This window comes from Diceros bicornis, chromosome 11 (genome assembly GCF_020826845.1).
Source record: "Diceros bicornis minor isolate mBicDic1 chromosome 11, mDicBic1.mat.cur, whole genome shotgun sequence".
In the NCBI taxonomy this organism is placed as follows: domain Eukaryota; kingdom Metazoa; phylum Chordata; class Mammalia; order Perissodactyla; family Rhinocerotidae; genus Diceros; species Diceros bicornis.
Window position 1 is genome coordinate 15,562,941 of NC_080750.1, and position 19,646 is coordinate 15,582,586.

The window sequence follows — 19,646 nt, forward strand, 5'->3', positions numbered from 1 at the left end:
TGCAGTATTTTCATGGTTCATTTTATTATAAAAAGCTGGTAGCGTCTAACGTTTTTCAAGTGCTTTATAAGCATTGACTCCTACAGTCCTTAAATCAATCCTATGAGGTAGATATATTTGTTCTCATTTTATAATGATGAAATGAGCCTTTAGAGAAGTAACATGATTCATCCAGGTATACATAATTATTAATAACAGTCTAAAGGTCATGCAGGAAGGTAAAATAATTACAGTCACATTCACAGACTAATTTCTTTACCAAGGGAAGTTGAAAGCCAGCATACCTGATTCCATCATTATTTTTTCACTTTATATCTGTACAACTGTCACAAGTTTAAAAATCATTTGGAGACATGTTTTTCATTTGATTTGTGGTAAGCAAGTCATCTGTTATTATCCTAATTTTATATAGTAGAAAATTGAAACTGAGTGAGATTAAATAACTTTGCCTAAATCTCCTATCAAGGGAGAGATGCAGGGGCCACACAGTGTACTGTCTCTCAGCTTATTTTGTCAGTTTGTTAGAAACAATTGCAACCTTATCAAAAAGCAATTTGCCAACTATTTGTTTTATAAATTTTATTCTCTAGAATCTGAAGCATTTAATAAGAACACTCTTGGGGTTCTTTGCTAGAAATATTACAGCTATGGGGGACATACTTCTGTCTGATTTACCTTCTTTAGACCCTGTTTGCCCAGCACCTTTCGAAGAGTTTGGGTTTCTGTATGTGAAAAATGAGTGTACAAAAAAAGTGTACAAGATTCTAGAAGTCAAATATTTATGTAAAAGGTAGATTATAAAGCATATTTCATTTGTGCTTTCTACTCTGAAAAATAAGTGCCCCAAACTCTGGGTTAGCAATATTGTTATTAATGTTTCATTTGGCAGAAAATAAAATAAATGTAATGTAGTATATGGCATAATTCCTTACTAATATTAGCTATTTAGAAATGTATAAAGTTTGTAATTGGGGTAGAAGACAATCCCAAATTTATTAAGAATGCACTTAATTATAAACATTTGAAAGAATCTAAAGTTGCATCACTCTGAGACTTGCCTATTTTACTACAGCCTAAAATAGACACACATGAAAATCATTTTTGCCTATTTTGTACCATATACAAAATAAAAGTGCCCAGTGCAGCTTAGACTTTGTGACTTCTCACTGAAGAAGACTGCCAAATCAATTTTGCTCTCTTAATTTTTGATCAAAATACGATTGCTATCAAAGTGGCAAATGTGGAAGCATTTGCCTTACAAGGATTTTTCGGTATATCTTTACTATAATACTCAACTTCAATTAGGGCCTGCTTTCTTTTCTTTTCTTTTTTTGGTGAGGAAGATTGGCCCTGAGCTAACATCTGTTGCCAATCTTGCCAATCCTCCTCTTTTTGCTGAGGAAGATTGTTGCTGAGCTAACATTTGTGGCCATCTTCCTCCACATTATATATGGGACACCTCCATAGCATGGCTTGGTAAGTGGTGTGTAGGTCCGTGCCTAGGATCCAAACCTGCAAACCCTGGTCCACCAAAGCAGAGCACGTGAACTTAACCGCTATGCCATTGGGCTGGCCCTAGGGCCTGCTTTCTATTTAATCTGTTTATTAACTAATTCTTGCTAGAAATTTCATGCTTTATACTAATCATAGGTCATATATTATATTAAAACTGATTGAGTATATCTTATCTGCTAATTCACTTAAATGTAAGCCTCATGAGAGCCATAATTTTGTTGTTTTTATTCACAGCTATGTCATTAACCCCTAATGCAGTACACAAAGTAAATGGTCCATACATATTTGAATGAGTAAATAAATTTACTTTCACTTATAATGATACTTGTCCATGGTTCTAACACTACAACAGTGGTCATTAAAAATAAATATTACTCTAGACAAAATTTCAATTTTGAAATTAGCAGGTTACATAGTTAAATTTGTTTTAAAAGATTTCTCATACCTTATTGGCTACTGTTACTTAAAAAAAATTTTTTTTTTGAGGAATGGCCCATAACGTCAGACCAATAAAGTATTGGAGAATCTGAATATTTTTAACCCTTCTTCAGTATATTGATTTCAAATAGTATGTAGATATTTGTTTTTCCTCAGAGTTTGGTATTACTTATGTGAGCAAAAGATGTATTTAAAACTAATATAGTCAGTAGTGTTAATCTAATACTCTGATTTTGTTTGGCAGGTTGGTTCTTTTGAACATAATCTCACAACTGATCTTCTAAACCACTTGGTATTTGTACAGAAAGTGTTCATGAAAGAAGTTAATGAAGTAATACAAAAAGTGTCTGGTAAGATGATGTGGTACCTTATAGTATAGAATATATAGTAGGTTTTTATTCTCATTGGCTACATGATGTCCATGTATCTGTGGTATGAGTATTGATCCTATCATTTAGATATAATTGTTGAATAACTCCCTGAAAATATGTGTTCCTTTTCTGGCTCTCTCTCCTACAGATTCTTTTGCTTATTACTTTTGTCGTGTGTGAGATATACATTTACGATTCATCAACTTCACAAAGGAGTTTAGTGTATGTCTATTAACCAAACCAATCTTATTCATTTGGGGACAAAATTTAGATCAGTATTAAGATTTCCACCTTAATCTATACCAGATGGTACTATATGCTGGCTACATGGTAAATCGTCTATAGCAACCCTTAGTATATTTTTCCTGTGCCTCAAGAATAGATTATAATTGAGCTTCTTAATCACAGTTTTATGTTTTAACAGGAAATACATGTTTGATTAGAAAAAGTTTAATTGGATTTTAATTCACAAGATAAAGTATTAAGAGGAAGTAGAGTGGAGAACAAGTATAATAATTCTGTGTATAATAATTCTTGAGGCTGAATATTTCCACCATGAATATAATCATGTTAAAATAATAGTTAAGCCACATCTATAAATTGGCATCAAGAGGGTTTCCTCCAGGTTGATAGATCATTAATTTAATAAATTTATTAAGTATCTAAGTATTCAATTACAATTTTTATGAGTTCTGTGAATAACAAGAACAGGGTGCTCTGTCTGTGTCACAGGAGAAACTAATCTAGTCTAAGGAAGGAGAAAAGGCTTCACAGAGGAAGTCGTATCCAAAGCCTTATAAACGAAGTCTAGTTTGGCGAAAAGGAGAAGTAGCGAAGATGCAGGCAGAGTTTGTGAATGGAGTTTGGTAAAGCTCTAAAGGGGGAGACAGAGCTCATTGGGTTAGGGAGTTAAATTATGTAGCAGCTGTGTGAGCAACAAATTTTCCTGGTTCCCATGGGCTGGTTCTGGTTGCATCCGAGATCAGGTACCTACTTAATGATCGTATTGAAGAGGCCCATCAGAGCTGTAGAATTTCACAAGGTAAGTCAAAAAAATATGTCAATTGGTAACGTTGGAATTTTTCTGAAAATGGTTGAATACAAACCATTAAGAAAGAAATAAAAATCCTTTCTGCTACTGAAGGTTCCTCTGCTTGGGGAACATAATGCAAGTTGTGATGTGGCCCATTTACCTGGTTAAATCACATGAGAACATTGTCTATGGTATGAAAATTGTTAAAAATATTTCAAGCTGGTAAATTTTTGTGAGTTCTAAAGAATAGTTTCAAGACTGTTATTGCTGAATATGTATAATTAAAAAATAAATTCTTGGGGCCGGCCCGGTGGCGCAAGAGGTTAAGTGCATGTGCTCCGCTGCGGCAGCCCAGGGTTCGCCGGTTCGGATCCCAGGCACGCACCGACGCACTGCTTGGCAAGCCATGCTGTGGCAGCGTCCCATGTAAAGTGGAGGAAGATGGACATGGATGTTAGCCCAGGAGTGGTCTTCCTCAGCAAAAAAAAAAAAGAGGAGGATTGGCAGATGTTAGCACAGGGCTGATGTCCTCAAAATACATAAATAAATAATTCTTACATTAACTAATCTTGTATCTCTCATGGTAAAAAGCTAGCATTGTAGAGTTCCTAGTATCAAACTGGCACTGTAAGTGCCCTTAAAGTGGTTTTGAGGAAAGAGAAAAGGCTTTTTTTAACCTTTGAATTGCAGTCAGATAGAAATTACAAGTATATCCCTAGATCTATGAAGAATGAGCTGGAAAAGAAGACTAGAAATGAATATTCTGACCATGAAGACACGCTAATCACTGTGAAAGATAGAGAGATCAGATTATGATGCCGGAGTAATTTAGTGGCTGGGTCTGCTCCCTGAACCATTCCTTCCTGACTTGGGGGGAGCCATGAACCCTAGCTGGCCCCAGGGCCTCATGGAGCACAGATGTTCATCCTATCAAAACCAGGGAACAAACAAATTATTGAGAGGGAATATTTTGAACCCTGTGGCCAAGTTTCTTAGTATTCTAATCTCGGTATTGCTTCCCTATTATCCCATAATGTTCATTATTATTTTCCTTATTTCTTACACTTTTTTCCTCATACTTTTCTTTCATATTACATTTAGCTTCAGGATATTTTCTGTTGTGTGGGAATACTCATGTTCACAACAATCATCAAGTTTGTTAGGAAAATTCTTTTCCAAAGAATCAGTTCTTATAATCTTATTGCTCTTGGACTGCCTAGGTTTCAGAAAGATGTAGGTAAGCACAGACCTAGTAAACAGAAGAGATCTATTTTTGAGTATGTATAGCCATCTTAGAGAGAAACTTATAAGGAGGTTACCTTCTTAGAATTGGGCCAAGTATATATTTAATTCAAAACAAGGTAGAAAACTGTAGAGTTCATGTGACTAATATAATAGTGTCCCTGATATTTCTATAAACTAAAATGATTGTGTAATACATTTTGTAAGAGGTGAAGCTTTTGCTTTTAAATTTTAAGAATTTCTTTTTCTGAAACTAGATAAAAGATATTCAAGGTAGTGATAGAATAACACAAAACAAATAGGCTTTTTAAAAAAATAGACTTTATTTTTTACAGCAGTTTTAGGTTCACAGCAAAATTGAGGGGAAGGTACAGACATTTCCCAAGTACTCCCTGCCCCTAATCATTCATAGTCGTCTCCATTATCAACATCCCCCGCTAGAGTGGTACATTTGTTACAATTTATGGACTTACATTGACATACTATCATCTGTTAGCTGAGAATGAGATAGGAATTGTGGGAGTATGAAGAAAATCATGAAGACTTGCAGGAGTTGTTGTGAAGAGTGTGTTGGAGAAATAACAGAAGATGAAGAGTTGGATCACCAAATGGCATAGGTCTGATTGCGTTCAGCATAACACTGAGTGTCTGCTAGGGTACTGCTTGCTGAAATCTGAAGATATATGGTCCCTGCCCTTGGGAATTTGATCTAATTGGAGAGATAGATACGTAGATAAATAAATAATAGAACAGAGATTTGTATTTTATGGTACATGTCACGGAGGAAGAAATGAGTAAATTCTGATTGTGGTACATCATGGAGGGATTTGAATAAATTAATATGTGATAAAGGACCTAGAAGAGCATTTGGCACCTAGTAAGCACTCAAATATTAACTCACTATCATTTGGTATTAGGGTCACTGCAGAGGTCTGCTTGGTTGAAAAGGTAGGAAATGAATAAGAATGGAACATGAGTGAGGGTCCAAAAGCATTTTAGGAAAGTGAGTTCAGGAAACGGTGATATAAGAGGGATGAAAAGGTAGAGAGAATAATGGTTTAATGTTTATGAATGGCGCTGAAAAGTAAGTTAGCCACCATCCACTAGGTCAAAGGAGTGAGTGAATGTGAGACTTCCAAATGATAAGACAATGAAAAAGGCATATTTGAATGAAGTTAGGGAATCAGAGAAATGAAAAGACATTTTAAGACCATGGAAGGTTTGTTAGTAGTAGATGGGAGATACAGACAATAGAAATGGGATGAGTAGATGATAGCTGGGAAAAAAATAATTTATATATACATATATAATATATATATTATATATATATATATATATAGGGCTGTAGATAGGGTCATCAGTGATGATGCTTGGGTAAGAGATGCCTGTGGACTTGAAATAGAAGATGGAGAGAGGAAGTACTTAACTATAAGTTGGAAGAAAAGGTAGCCAGTGTGCTGTGCTGTAAATCTTAGAGTAGAATAATTCAGAGAGGGAAGGTGCAAGCATAAGGGCAAGCACTGAGCATGCACAGACACATATAGTCTACCTCTTCTTCCAAAATGAGGAATATATTGTAACTAATATGTTCTAGTATTATTGATCCGCAAGTCTTGACTACTTTGGTCCCTGTCTCTCCATCCATATCATTCTTTCTTTCTCTTTCCTGTGTATGTATTCATACACAGATATATCTTTTTTTTTCCCGTTAGGTCAACTTGTGTGCCCTTGTCTACTTTTTCTGTCTTACCTTGGGTATACCTTTGGTCCATCTCTGCCTCTTGCTATACCTTTCCTCTTGTTTTTTCTTTTTCTCTTCTACTGGAAAACTAAAGTACATTTTTATCATAGTGCTAATTGAAATAGATTTTGACCCCTACTTTAAATTTTGAAAGCCCATAAAAGATTAATTTCTCTCTCAAACAAATAAAACCTGCTTTTTATCTGTTTGGTTCTTAGTTTTTTTGATACATCTGTGGTCCCTAATAGGAAAAAACTTCCCATCCCACCCATATATGCTCCCTGGGATGATGCTCAACATACATACAAAAAGATGAATCATTTCAAGATAGAATGTTTGAATAATAAACATGCAGAAAAGTTTTTTCATCAAGGGAAATAGAAGTTATAAGATATTAGAACATTGTTTCCTGAATACCACAATGCCTGGGCAACAAATGATCTGTTAGTAGGAACTTGACCCCCAGGGTCCCTTCCCCCATTTTTTTTTTTTAATTTATAGGACAAACTTTTGTTGTCACACTCTTTATTATTAGCACGTATTATCTTAGTTTTCATTTCTCCACCTTTATTTTTTCTTTCATTCTTTTTTGTTTGCAGCACATCTAAACAAACAAGTTCACATTTTTGATTGAAGAAATTAGTCCAGTGTACTTCTTTCCCTCAAACATATTTTCTGAGATGTATAGTCACATTTGATTTAATTATATGTACAATGCTTTAATTTAGTCCTTATAAAATATTCTTAATAAATGTCTATGTATGCAGTATTATCTCTGTCTTATATATGTCTCCCTCAGTGAAATGTGACTGGGCTGAAGTTTCCTGTTAAAGATTGAGTTAATGATCAATAAAAAAAAAATAACTGTTTTATGGGGTTTTTTTTAATGCACAAAATAGTTATTTTCCTTTTAAAGAAATTGCTGCAAACCCTCAATTATTTAACTTCTTTTAGGTGGGGAGCAGCCTATTCCTCTTTGGAATGAACATGATGGAACCGCAGATGGAGATAAGCCTAAAATTCTCCTCTATTCCCTGAACTTGCAGTTTAAGGTAACTTATAAATAATAATGATACTTTCAGAAGTATTTTTCTAATTAATGTATGTTATAGAAAATTCATATGATACATAAATATACCAAATAGAAAATAAAAATGAAGTATAACCCTATCCACTCAGAGAAAAAGCTTTAACAATTGTTTGAACATCCTTTAGGACTTTTTTCTATATGTATTTTTATATATGCATATATTTGCATTTTAAAAACCCTTGGATGCCTTTCCATGTCAGAACATTTAGATCAACTTTATCTTCTTAAACAGCTGTACTCTGTATTATACAATTGTAACAATGTATTTTATTACCTTCTGATGACCATTTTTAATTTTTCTGATTATTATAAATTACCCTGCAAGAAATATTTTGTACACTTGTCCAATTAACAATACCTTAATAGAAACCTTAATGTTTCCAATATTTAAGATACTAGTGTTCTTAAAAATAAAAATCATTCTTACCAAATAGTTATTTAATTGTAATTAATGTATTTAACTCATGAACAGTCTAGATTTTAAATACAAAATACTGAAGTGAAATTTAATAGCTAAAACAGTCCCTACTAACATGAGAAATTAAAGAATGTTGACAGTTTTATCAGCTCAGTAGGTCTCCTATTTATGTTTTAAAACATGGCTTTTATATCGTGTATTGAGAGATTTCATTTGAGTGGCTGGACATTGTTGACTTAAGATTCCTTTTTTCCTCCTAACATGATCTGCTAGGGTATTCAAGTAACGGCCACAACTCCATCAATGAGAGCTGTGAGATTTGAAACTGGATTGATTGAACTGGAGCTTTCGAACCGACTTCAAACCAAAGCTTCCCCAGGAAGTAGCAGCTATCTGAAACTGTTTGGGAAATGCCAAGTGGATTTAAATCTGGCATTAGGACAAATTGTCAAACATCAGGTGAGTGCAGAATATGTTGATATTAGAGCTGTGGCTATTAAATTTTGCACATCAATTTGAGCTACTTTAAGTACTTTAAGTATTACTATACTTACAAAAGTATATTTAGTTTATGTTCCTAAAATTTCTGATTATAAATTCTAATGAACACTCATTTAAGAAGGGCTTTACAATTTTACCTTGTTGTTTCATTGTTTATTTTGGTGTTACATTGTTACAGTTTAGTGCAAATGCAATCACATGAAACTTAATCCAGTATCTTCATAAATATTTGCTTATAATTTCTCTTTCTTTTGTTAAACATTTTTTATTTCAATGCTTCCTACTAACATTGGTCAGTTCTTAAAATATTACTGAATTTCTTAGCTGCCGTTTGTAATATTGGCACGTTTTGCATACCATAATGTTAAACATATGAAGTTAAAATATATTTATCTACAGCAGGTAATCAGACTCTATGTTATAAAAAGTAACTTTTGCAGCTCATTGGGGATTTTTGTTGTTGTTGTTTTTGTTTTTATTTTGCTAAATTATGTAGATTTTAACCTTTTTTCCTTCTTTGGTTTGAAGAACTGAATAAAAGAATACCAGTCATACTTTCAAAATTGAATGGCTATATTAAAGATTATGTGGAGGAATAAATGAACAAAAATTTCTTGTCATCTCTAGAAAAACAGTAATTTTTTAAAATGAAAACACATTATAAAATGGGAAAGGATCTAATTATCTTGAAACATTTAATACATTGCCATTCAGAATATGGGCCTCATCCTAGCTTTTGTATGAACTTTATGTATGACTTCAGATTTACTTCTTATGTACCCGTTCATATTGTATATTTCAAGTGTTTATGGTATGGGGTATAAGATATATAATTGACAAATGAAATTGAGAAAAATGTACTGTAGTTCTTTTGGTGCACAATACCACATTAATGGTGTTAAAACTTTTAGTTTTGTTTTCAATTAAAACGTTTTCCATTATTTGATTTTATTGAGCTTTTAATTTTATTTTAGGTTTATGAGGAAGCTGGTTCTGATTTTCATCAAGTGGCCTATTTTAAAACCCGAATTGGATTAAGAAATGCCCTCCGAGAAGAAATCAGTGGTTCTTCAGATAGGGAAGCTGTGCTTATTACTTTGAATAGACCAATTGTTTATGCACAGCCTGTGGCTTTTGATAGAGGTAAGATCAAGTCCATCGGTACTATCTTATGGATTTAGAAGTGTTTGGTAATGCTAGATAAAAATCATCTGTAGTTTACCAGTGTAAATGCTTGATAGCTAAATGTCTCCTAAATCTGAAATGTGAGCATCCAAAAGGTTTCTTGCTTATTCTTTTCAGTTCTTTTTGTAATACATATTTTATTTTATTTATTTTTTTTGTGAGGAAGATCAGCCCTGAGCTAACATCCAATGCCAATCCTCCTCTTTTTTGCTGAGGAAGATTGGCCATGGGCTAACATCCATGCCCAACTTCCTCTACTTTATATGGGACACCGCCACAGCATGGCTTGATAAGCGGTGCATCAGTGCACACCCGGGATCTGAACCTGCGAACCCCGGGCCACCAAAGCAGTGTGTGTGCACTTAACCACTGGGCCGGCCCCTGTTCCTTTCAGTTTTTAAAGTTATTTTACTTTTTAAAGTTATTTGCTTTCTACTTGGATATATAGGAATGTCTGATTCAGAATTTTAATTAAAAAGCGAAGTATTTTTAGTTGGATAATTAATGCACCCATTTGTTTTGGCACTGTCTTTATTCTACAGACATTTATTGTGTAATGTCTAGAAAAGGAATACAAATATGGAAAACAGGATCCCTGCTCTCGAGGAACTCTCAATTCAGTTGGAAGCAGGGCAAAGTAGACTACAGAGTGGGGTTAGAGATACATATTCGAGGATATGAGGAAGTCTCTTAATTTTACCTGTGTTTCTTAGAGGAGAAGCTCATTCTTCAGATTCAACTTGGAGTTAGGAGTTCACCAGGGAGAGAAGGAAATGAAAGCTTGTCTCATTTGCCTTTGCATCCCAGGCCTAGAACAGTCCCTGGCATATAGTAAGAACTAAATAAATATTTACCAAATGAGAGAGAATATGAACGAATATATATGAGTACAGAGGTCTAAGAAAATATAGCAGCAGCTTTCATAAAAGAAAATAATGGGAAATAAGACTGAACAGATTGATAGAGTTTAATTAATGTAGATTGGTCAAATATGTTGGAATTGTATTTTAGAAGCAATAAAGAACCATTGATGGGGGCCGGCCCCATGGCTTATCGGTTGAGTGCACACGCTCCGCTACTGGCGGCCCGGGTTTGGATCCTGGGTGCACACCGACGCACCGCTTCTCCGGCCATGCTGAGGCCGCGTCCCACATGCAGCAACTAGAAGGATGTGCAACTATGACGTACAACTATCTACTGGGGCTTTGGGGAGAAAAAGGGAAAAAAAGGAGGAGGATTGGCAATAGATGTTAGCTCAGAGCTGGTCTTCCTCACAAAAAAAAAAAAGAACCATTTATGAAGCCATTTAAGATTTAAATTGGTGGTAGGCATTGTCTGGTGATAAGATCAATTTGTTAGAAAACTGCCCTTTTGGCAGTGTTATGGATAACATTTTATTTTGCTAAATCAGTGCACATTTTTTTCATTTCTCGTCTCACCAGCTTCTCATCAGCTTTCAAAACCTCTCTAAAGTACTTTCTACTCTTTATGTCTATGATATAACGCTTGCTTTTCCTTCTGCTTCTCTGACCTCTCCATCTGTGTCTCCTGTTTAGGCTCCTCCTTCTCTATACTGCATTCAATGAAAGTTTTCCTTAAGCTTTCATTCTTGTTACAAACTCTAATGTCTTCAACCTCTCTCTCTAAATTACATCTTTTTAATTTATACTCCTAGTATTATGTCCCTCTCCTTCAAGAATTTTTAGCATTAGTAACAGAAAGCTCTGCAAGATCAGAGACCACGTCTGTTTTCGTTTGTTATTCCATCCCAGTGCCTAGCATGGAATAGGCATTTCACAAATAATTTGTTGAATGAATGAATGGACCTGGATTTTCTTTTTCCTTCTGCCATTATGCAATTGCTTATGTTCTGCTTCTTTTCTTCGTCTGTCAAGTTGACTATGTCCTCTTAGATCTTTTCTAATTCTAATGCTACAATTTTCTGGTAGTAATTTTTATTAATCAATGAGATTCTGCAGCTATTGAGATTTACTTGCCGTATAGCTTCACAGTTTTGATTTTAATTTTCTTTCTGCCTTGTCTTAATTATCAAAAGCTGTGCTGTTTTGGCTGAATTATAAGGCTGCCTATGACAACTGGAATGAACAACGAATGGCTTTACATAAGGATATTCATATGGCTACAAAGGAAGTAGTAGATATGCTCCCTGGGATCCAGCAAACGTCAGCCCAGGCCTTTGGGACTCTCTTCCTCCAGCTCACTGTGAATGATCTGGGAATTTGCTTGCCTATCACAAATACTGCCCAGGTACAAAAAATCGAATCATAATCCAAGGTTAAGAGCCAGACATTTCTACTAACAGTTTCTGTGTATATGGAATATAACAATAAATTTTTCAGGAGAAGAGTTTATAACTTGAGTTTAGTAAATAGCAAGTAAGACTGAACTCCTTCAACCATGATTCATCTACAGTGTATTAAATATGAGTCTCATGAGACTTTTCTCTGAAGCACTCTGATGTACCTCAGAATAGTGATGAAATGACTCCCATCTGATCACTCTTCATTTTTACTTTGCCAGATAAGCAGCTTAGTTTTTGGAATCTTTTTATTGTTTTGTTTTTTAGCAAAGAAACCTTTGGTATATACTTGTTAATAAAATAGAAACAAAAGGATGTTTAAGAATACTATTTAATAATGTTTAATAACCTCATCTAAAATAGGGTAGGGAATTCCAAAATGCTTTAAACTAATAGTTAATGGTAATTAAACTTCCAAGTTATGTGTACACCCAGATAAAGCAAGAATTTTCTCTTTGTAATTTAGGATGCATTCTCAGGAATACATATTTGCATGCACATGTGTATGAGAAGAAAAGGCTATGAACCCCTGAGAGGTCAAGAAGTTACAATTATAACAAATACAGAAGTCTATATTTTACTGTTGTAATTTACCTTACATAACCTGTAACCAGTTGTTGAGTGAATTTACCTTTTAGTAAACTCATTTAACAAGACAGTGTTAAGAAAAACTCTGGGTTGGGGATTGGCAACATGTGGTATGTTTATGTCTCAGGAGTTGAAAAATGGTAATTTTTTAATGGCATGATGGACAGAACTCAAGAAGGCTGTACACGTCAGAGGTGGTTGTCATAATGAGAACACTCCCCACAACTAAAACAGAAGCTTGAGATAGAAAAGTATATAATTAGACTTTTACAAGTTTAGTTTAAAAAAATGGATATGGAAATTGTATTTCACTTGAGCAATTTAATTTTTAAAAGTAAGCATCTTTCTAAGCTGCTTTTTAATGAAGCTTTCTAGGCTTGACTCTAGATTTTTGTTTCTATGAATCCTATGAGGATTTTCAAATTTAAAAATTGTCTCCTTCTGTTTTATGCCTTCTCTAATATATTTTGCAGTCTAATCACACTGGAGACCTTGACACTGGCTCTGCTCTAGTATTGACTATTGAAAGTACTCTCATCACTGCTTGCTCTTCAGAGTCTCTGGTTAGTAAAGGACATTTCAAAAACTTCTGTATCCGATTTGCTGATGGCTTTGAGACATCGTGGGATGACTGGAAACCAGAAATTCGTGGGGATCTAGTGATGAATGCTTGTGAGTATCTTTTATTTTCTCTGTAAGGTTTAGAATTTTTAAAAATTAAAAGCAAACCAGTGTCTTCATTTGTAAAACTAAAGGATGTTCAGATATAGGAATGTCATTGGACATTGTGAAATAAGGGCTATTTCTAGTTAAAGATATCAGAATATTTGTGAAAAACTGTAGCTTTCAGTAGTTTTGGTAAGTAAACCAACTAGGCATTCTCTTTGATGGTATAACATTTGAACACTGAACATTGTATAATGTAACATTGAAGGTTTGCTCACTCGCTGATTTTTCCCATAATTGATTCGTGAATAACCAGATACAGCATCTTTGTTCTGTGGGGATCTTGAAAGGAAGTGATAAAAGTGTAAGATATAGTTCATCATATAACATAGAACAGTTGTAGATAACCAGGAGCAAGAACTCCAGCCTTAATTAATATTGACACGAATAAATCCACATGTCCAAATTTGTAGGATACAGAATGTAACTTGTGTGAATTCCTCCAATTCAATAATACTCAAGGTTGGGAATAACTAAAGCTGTATTTATATGCTATTTTGAAGGTATAGAGGTTTATTTTTATCTATATTAATATTTTAAAGATTTTATTTATTTATTTTTTCCCCCTAAAGCATCAGTAGATAGTTGTATGTCATAGCTGCACATCCTTCCAGTTGCTGTATGTGGGACGCGGCCCCAGCATAGCCGGAGAAGCGGTGCGCGCCCAGGATCCGAACCCGGGCTGCCAGCAGCGGAGCGCGTGCCCTTAACTGCTAAGCCACGGGGCCGGCCCTATATTAATATTTTAAATATTATAGCAGAGTTGATAAAGCTTCACTAATTTTAATAATGGAGGAAAATTATATTTGAGGAATCAAAGGTTGTGAACTAAAATTCCTCAGTCAATCTTGTAATCCAAAATTAGTACTTAATTACTTTTCGGAAGGTAATATGCCATTGTTTACGCAATTTTTTCCCCTCTCCACTGAGCGAAAATCTTCTTTCTCTTTGGGGGCGGGTGGGGGGGAGTTCTTTGAGGAATGGGAAACCTTTCCATTATTTTAATATCAAAAATTGAAGTTTTGGCATTCAATGTTGACTTAAAACTTAGATAAAATTATAGGTGAAATTCTTGGTTTTGAATGCTTTGCATTTACGTAATTCATAGGTAAAATACTAGGATTTATTTGAATTGTTTCAGGTTACTAAGCAGACTTGATGCCAAAGTACTCATGCCTAATATCCAAAAGACTGCAAATAGCCTTCATCAGAAATCTTTACAAATAGTCATTTTACACAGTTGTTATTTATGTATTTAAAAGTCACTGTAACCGTCTTTGTGTTTTTTCTTTAAACAAAATAAATTTAAACCTACTGATTTTTATTAAGATGACATCTTTGCCATCATTATAGTCATTTATATGGATAGAATGACTTAAACAAAGGGAAAATGCGTTAAGAAATATGCCTCTGACTAAACGTCAAAAACACACATTAAAAAATATAAATAATTAGGGGCCGGCCCGGTGGCGCAAGCGGTTAAGTGCGCGCACTCCGCTGCGGCGGCCCGGGGTTCGCTGGTTCGGATCCCGGGCGCGCACCGACGCACTGCTTGGTAAGCCATGCTGTGGCGGCGTCCCATATAAAGTGGAGGAAGATGGGCACAGATGTTAGCCCAGGGCCGTCTTCCTCAGCAAAAAAAAAAAAAAGAGGAGGATTGGCGGATGTTAGCTCAGGGCTGATCTCCTCACAAAAAAAAAAAAAAAAAAAAAAAAAAAAATATAAATAATTAAAAACTCAGCACCTCAGTGTATATATTACACCAACAAAGTAGCACACAGACATGCTGATAATTGTGATAATCATAATTGATTTGGGTTTTTGGAGGGTATTAAATGACTTGTTTTTGTAATGGTTTTATTGTTTAGTGTCTTGGGAGGGAGGCATAGGAAGTGAGTAGAATAGTTGTTTTATTGGCATAATTATAAAAATTCTAAATGATAAAATAGACAAATTAGTTTACTACTTTGTAGTTTTTATTAGTAGTAAGTATACTTGGGTATAACTGACATTTAATATTTTTGAAAAAAAGAGTTGAGTATAGGGTAGAGAAATAAGGAACAGTAGAATTATGCCTTAGGATTTTTTTACAGATCACTGTAAAATCATGCCCTAGGCAAAGGATAGCCCAGTGAAATTTCCTCTCTAGGTGATAATGTTTTTTGGGAAATGCAGTAAAAATTAAAAAGGACAATCTGTAGGAAGAGTTCAGAGGACCATGTAAGTAGATAGTAAAGTTTAGACCCTTTACATTAGCATATATTTTTTAAAAATATGTAAACCATTAGAAGTTTGAAGGACTCAAAGCTCTCTGTTAACACCCAGGGAGCATTCGGTCTTAGAGCAGGAAATTGCTGTCCTGTATTCAGACTAATGGTTGGTCCAGCTCAGTGTCGTCTCTGACACAGAGACCACGGGTACTATGGGGAAGAGCCTAGTTGGTTTCCTACTCCTCACTTTCGGAAGTCCAGTCTGCTCCTAAAAATCTTAATATTCCTTATTAATTCATCATGGGTGTGTATTCTATGAATGTATATACTCTTTTTTTAAAACTTAATTTTTAAAAAGTCTCTGACACTTATTGGAATTGGAAGTCCCTAACGTTTTCTATCCTTTTTTTATTTACTAGTTCTTCCTTTCATTGGCTTCAATTATGTTACTCACATTGCAAGGGGTTTTCTTTTCATTCTAGCATTCCTAGATTTGAAAGGGTAATCTAGGTTTCTTTTGCTCTGATTTATAACCATGACTATGAAAGGTGAATTGGGTCATCTTTTACCCCAAAACAAGATCTAATTCTTTCTTATTTTATAATTTGTATGTGAGGCACAGATAGCATATGGTTCAAAAATATAATTTAGATTTTAGAGTTATTGGCACTATCTTAAAAAAAAAACATATAATAGAAATTGTACTTAACAAATAGACCGTTTCTCCCAAAATAAGTTGTAGTATTTCTACAACTCAGATTTGAGTAATATTTGCATACCAATATAGGATATGGAGTGAATTGCAGAAAGAAATTTAAGATGTATGTCCTATCGGGTTTAGATTGAAATTTGTTTTCCATTAAGGATTATTGAGAAAAGGTCTTAATTCTATCATTAGACTTTACTTTGTTTAAAAGTTATTTCAAGGATGATACGCCCTTCACTGTTTAAAGTTGTTGATTTAACTAACTTCTTCTTTTGAAGCTGGAGTTATCAGATTAAAGCTAAGTGGTAGTAAACGTTTCAAAGTTAGTGCCAGATATGTTCTGGAAATAGGTCCATGACCTTATGAGATTGACATCATGGCAGCCAATCATTTTTTTCTCATAAAATGTTCCTTGTCAAAGGAAATGACAAGGCTGATGAATCATGTCTGTGACCTAATGTGGCACTTCTTAGTTATCAAAAAATCAGTTTTATGTCGTTTGCATTCTCAAAGTGCCATTCATTCATAATAGCACAAATTGTCGTAGCATGCAGAAACTAGAGTTCAGAGAGGGAAATCACATGCAGAATGTGAAGATAAAACTGCAGTTACTTCTTAAAATCATAGCATAAAATACTGGGAGATATGAAATAGATATTATGAGCCATCTAAGGTAGCCCTTCCATCCTGCAGATTAGAAACTGAAACCAAGAGACACTAGTGATTCTATTTAGATAATAATCTTTGGGTGAAAAATTGCAGTACAGTATTTAATCACAAGCGTAATTTTATTGAAAAATTTTTTGGGGTGATTTTTATGCAGGTGTAGTTCCAGATGGCACCTATGAAGTATGTTCCAGGACTACAGGACAAGCGGCAGCTGGTAAGTTCACATTTGGTATTACTCTTGCGACATATGTCCAGTAGAATTCTGCCTTTATATATGTATTTTTTGCCTTTGTATTGCCTTTGTATTAATAGAGCGAGAGGATCTTCTAACTAAACTAATTCTGGTGTACCCTAATTTTAAAAGCTATTTTGCAGTAATATTAGCGTATTTTTATTTATTTAACAATTATTAGTTAGACACCTGCTATGTACAAGATACACTGCCAAATGTTTTGGGAAAGACAAAGATGAATAAGATATACTTGCTACTCTCTATAAATTTAAATTCTAATAATATAATTAAGGCTCTGCAGCATAATTAAATGGTAATAAGTGATAAGTACAATAAAATATAAAATTTCAGTTGCTGTCAAAATTTACAGGAGGGAGAGAAAATTTTCAAATTTGAAAGGATACTAGGATCAGAGAAAGCTTCATTGAAGAACAAGCATTTAAAGAGGGACTTGAAAGATAGATAAAATTGTTTCTTAAAGCAAAAACTAGGAGGTACAGGTCAGATAAAATTCAGGCCGAGAGACTAGTATCACTCGTGATGTTAAAACACAGTGTCTGGTTAGAGTTGTTGAAATTGGCTGGAACAAGATTATATGAAAAATAAGATGGGAAAAGTCTTAAATCCCAAAATAAGGAGTTTAAACTTGATTTGGTGAACAGTAGGAAAGCCAATGAATTTTTTTTAGCAAGAAAGCAGATAGTGACACTTTAAAGGGACACTTTCAAGTATTAGAAAGGAAAAAAACCTAGGAAGCTGGTTAGGAGATAACTATAGAAGCAATAACCTGTCTTGACTAAGATGATAGCACAGTGTAAATTTTTATTATTTTGCTTGGTATAAAATTAAGGTAAGCTAAAGGGAGGTATTTATTTAAGGACTCTTAAAACGTTGAGGGGCTGGAAGCTGATTAAGGTTGGTAGATTTCCTTTCTCTCCTTACTGTTCCCTCTTTTCCTCCCCAAGTCTCGTGGCCTCAGTGCTCATCCTCAGTACCTTGTCGCAGAAAGCAGCAAGGCTGACAGTCCCCACTGACAGAGAACTGAAAAGGGTAGGAAATTTCCAGGAGTAGTGTTAGAAGGAAAGGGTAATGACTGAGGTAAACATACATATGGGAGAAAGGTCATGTAAAAGTCTTTGTCAGGACTCTTGTTTGTAAGTGACAACAACCCACTCAGACTAACTTAACCAAAAGGGGGACCTTAATAACGGGAGATTTGCAGATCACAAGTAAACTTAGGAATGGCTGTGTCAGTGAAGAGAAGGAACTATGTCCATTCAGGGGCCCTCAGGAACTACTGGAACCAATATCCCAACCATCACCAGGACTCTTTCCAGCTTTGGTCTTTGCTCCTCTCTGACCGCTTCATTCTTTCTTACTGCTGGCCTCCTCCTTACCCATGGCAGGAAACATGGCTGCCAACAGCGCATGAGCCTCCTTTCCTCACCCTCAATCATGAGAGAGGGACCAGTCTTTTCTCAAGTCCAGGGAAGGATTCTTAGTTTTCCAACTTTGACCCTCACCTGAACTAATTATTTAATTAATTCTGGCTAATGAGTGAGGGTCATGGCAATTCCTGCTACAGCCATGGGAAGGCAGGTAGATGAACTTGGAGGTGGAGAGGAGTGAATCCATGGTTCATAGGAGAAAGAGGGTGCTGCACAGAGGAAACAACAGATGCATACTCTATAATAGGAAAACCAATCTCCGAGTCTGAGGTTTCTGAAAAATCTAGCTGTGAGGGACATTAGTTATCACACAGGGCCGTCATCCATTCTATTCCTTCCATGTAGAACTATTTAAATTTCTAGTCTCAAGACTTACCAAAAATGACACTTCTTTATTGAAACAGAAAGTAGTAGTGCTGGAACCTGGACACTCAATGTGTTGTGGAAAATGTGTGGGATTGACGTCCACATGGATCCTAACATTGGCAAAAGACTTAATGCTCTGGGCAATACCCTGACAACACTGACAGGAGAGGAGGACATAGATGACATCGCTGATCTAAATTCAGTGAACATAGCCGACCTGTCAGATGAGGATGAAGTTGATACTATGTCTCCCACTATCCATACTGTAAGTAAACTCACTGTTAGACTTTTTCAGGACTGGCTTTTACCTAGAGACAGGGATATTATTAACTCAGTGTTATTTATTATATTGTAGTTCCTAATTGTAGAGGAAGGAAGGGAGTGGTGGTTCTCTCTGTCTACATTTTATAATATAGTTTTTTAATTTCATAATATTGTCTTTTAATTGACTTGTTTGTTTTATAATGACTGTCAACCAACTTGTGCCTTAACCTACTAGTAGGTAACTACTAACATTAAAAGCAAAGTGCAAGCCAATCTGTAGAGACAGAAAGTAGATTGGGGTTGCCTAGGACTGGGAAAGTTGAGGAGGTTGGGAGGGGGAACGAAAGAGACTGCATATTGTTACGAGGTTTCCTTTGGGCAGTGGTGAAAATGTTCTTAACAGATTGTGATGATGGTTGCATAACTTTGTGAAGATACTAAAAACCACTGAATTGTACATTTTAAATGGGTGGACTTTATGGCGTGTGAATGATATCTCAATAAAGATGTTAAAAAATGAAACTTAAAAGCAAAGTGCACGCACATGAAATGAAGTGTGCATTTTTAAAATATGTATTTCCAT

The 19,646-nt window shown here is 35.0% G+C and overlaps 1 protein-coding gene across 10 annotated transcripts in view; it reads left to right on the forward strand.

The window, feature by feature from the left end:
• Window positions 1–19,646, forward strand: part of BLTP1 (bridge-like lipid transfer protein family member 1) — a 198,385-nt gene that overhangs the window by 136,728 nt on the left and 42,011 nt on the right. For all 10 annotated transcript variants that reach the window (XM_058549998.1, XM_058550005.1, XM_058550000.1 and 7 more), the window contains 8 exons: window positions 2,198–2,303; window positions 7,295–7,392; window positions 8,122–8,307; window positions 9,324–9,492; window positions 11,591–11,802; window positions 12,916–13,114; window positions 16,908–16,967; window positions 18,838–19,064. In XM_058549998.1, coding sequence (XP_058405981.1) covers window positions 2,198–2,303; window positions 7,295–7,392; window positions 8,122–8,307; window positions 9,324–9,492; window positions 11,591–11,802; window positions 12,916–13,114; window positions 16,908–16,967; window positions 18,838–19,064 — 1,257 coding nt within the window. The remainder of the gene's footprint in view (window positions 1–2,197; window positions 2,304–7,294; window positions 7,393–8,121; window positions 8,308–9,323; window positions 9,493–11,590; window positions 11,803–12,915; window positions 13,115–16,907; window positions 16,968–18,837; window positions 19,065–19,646) is intronic.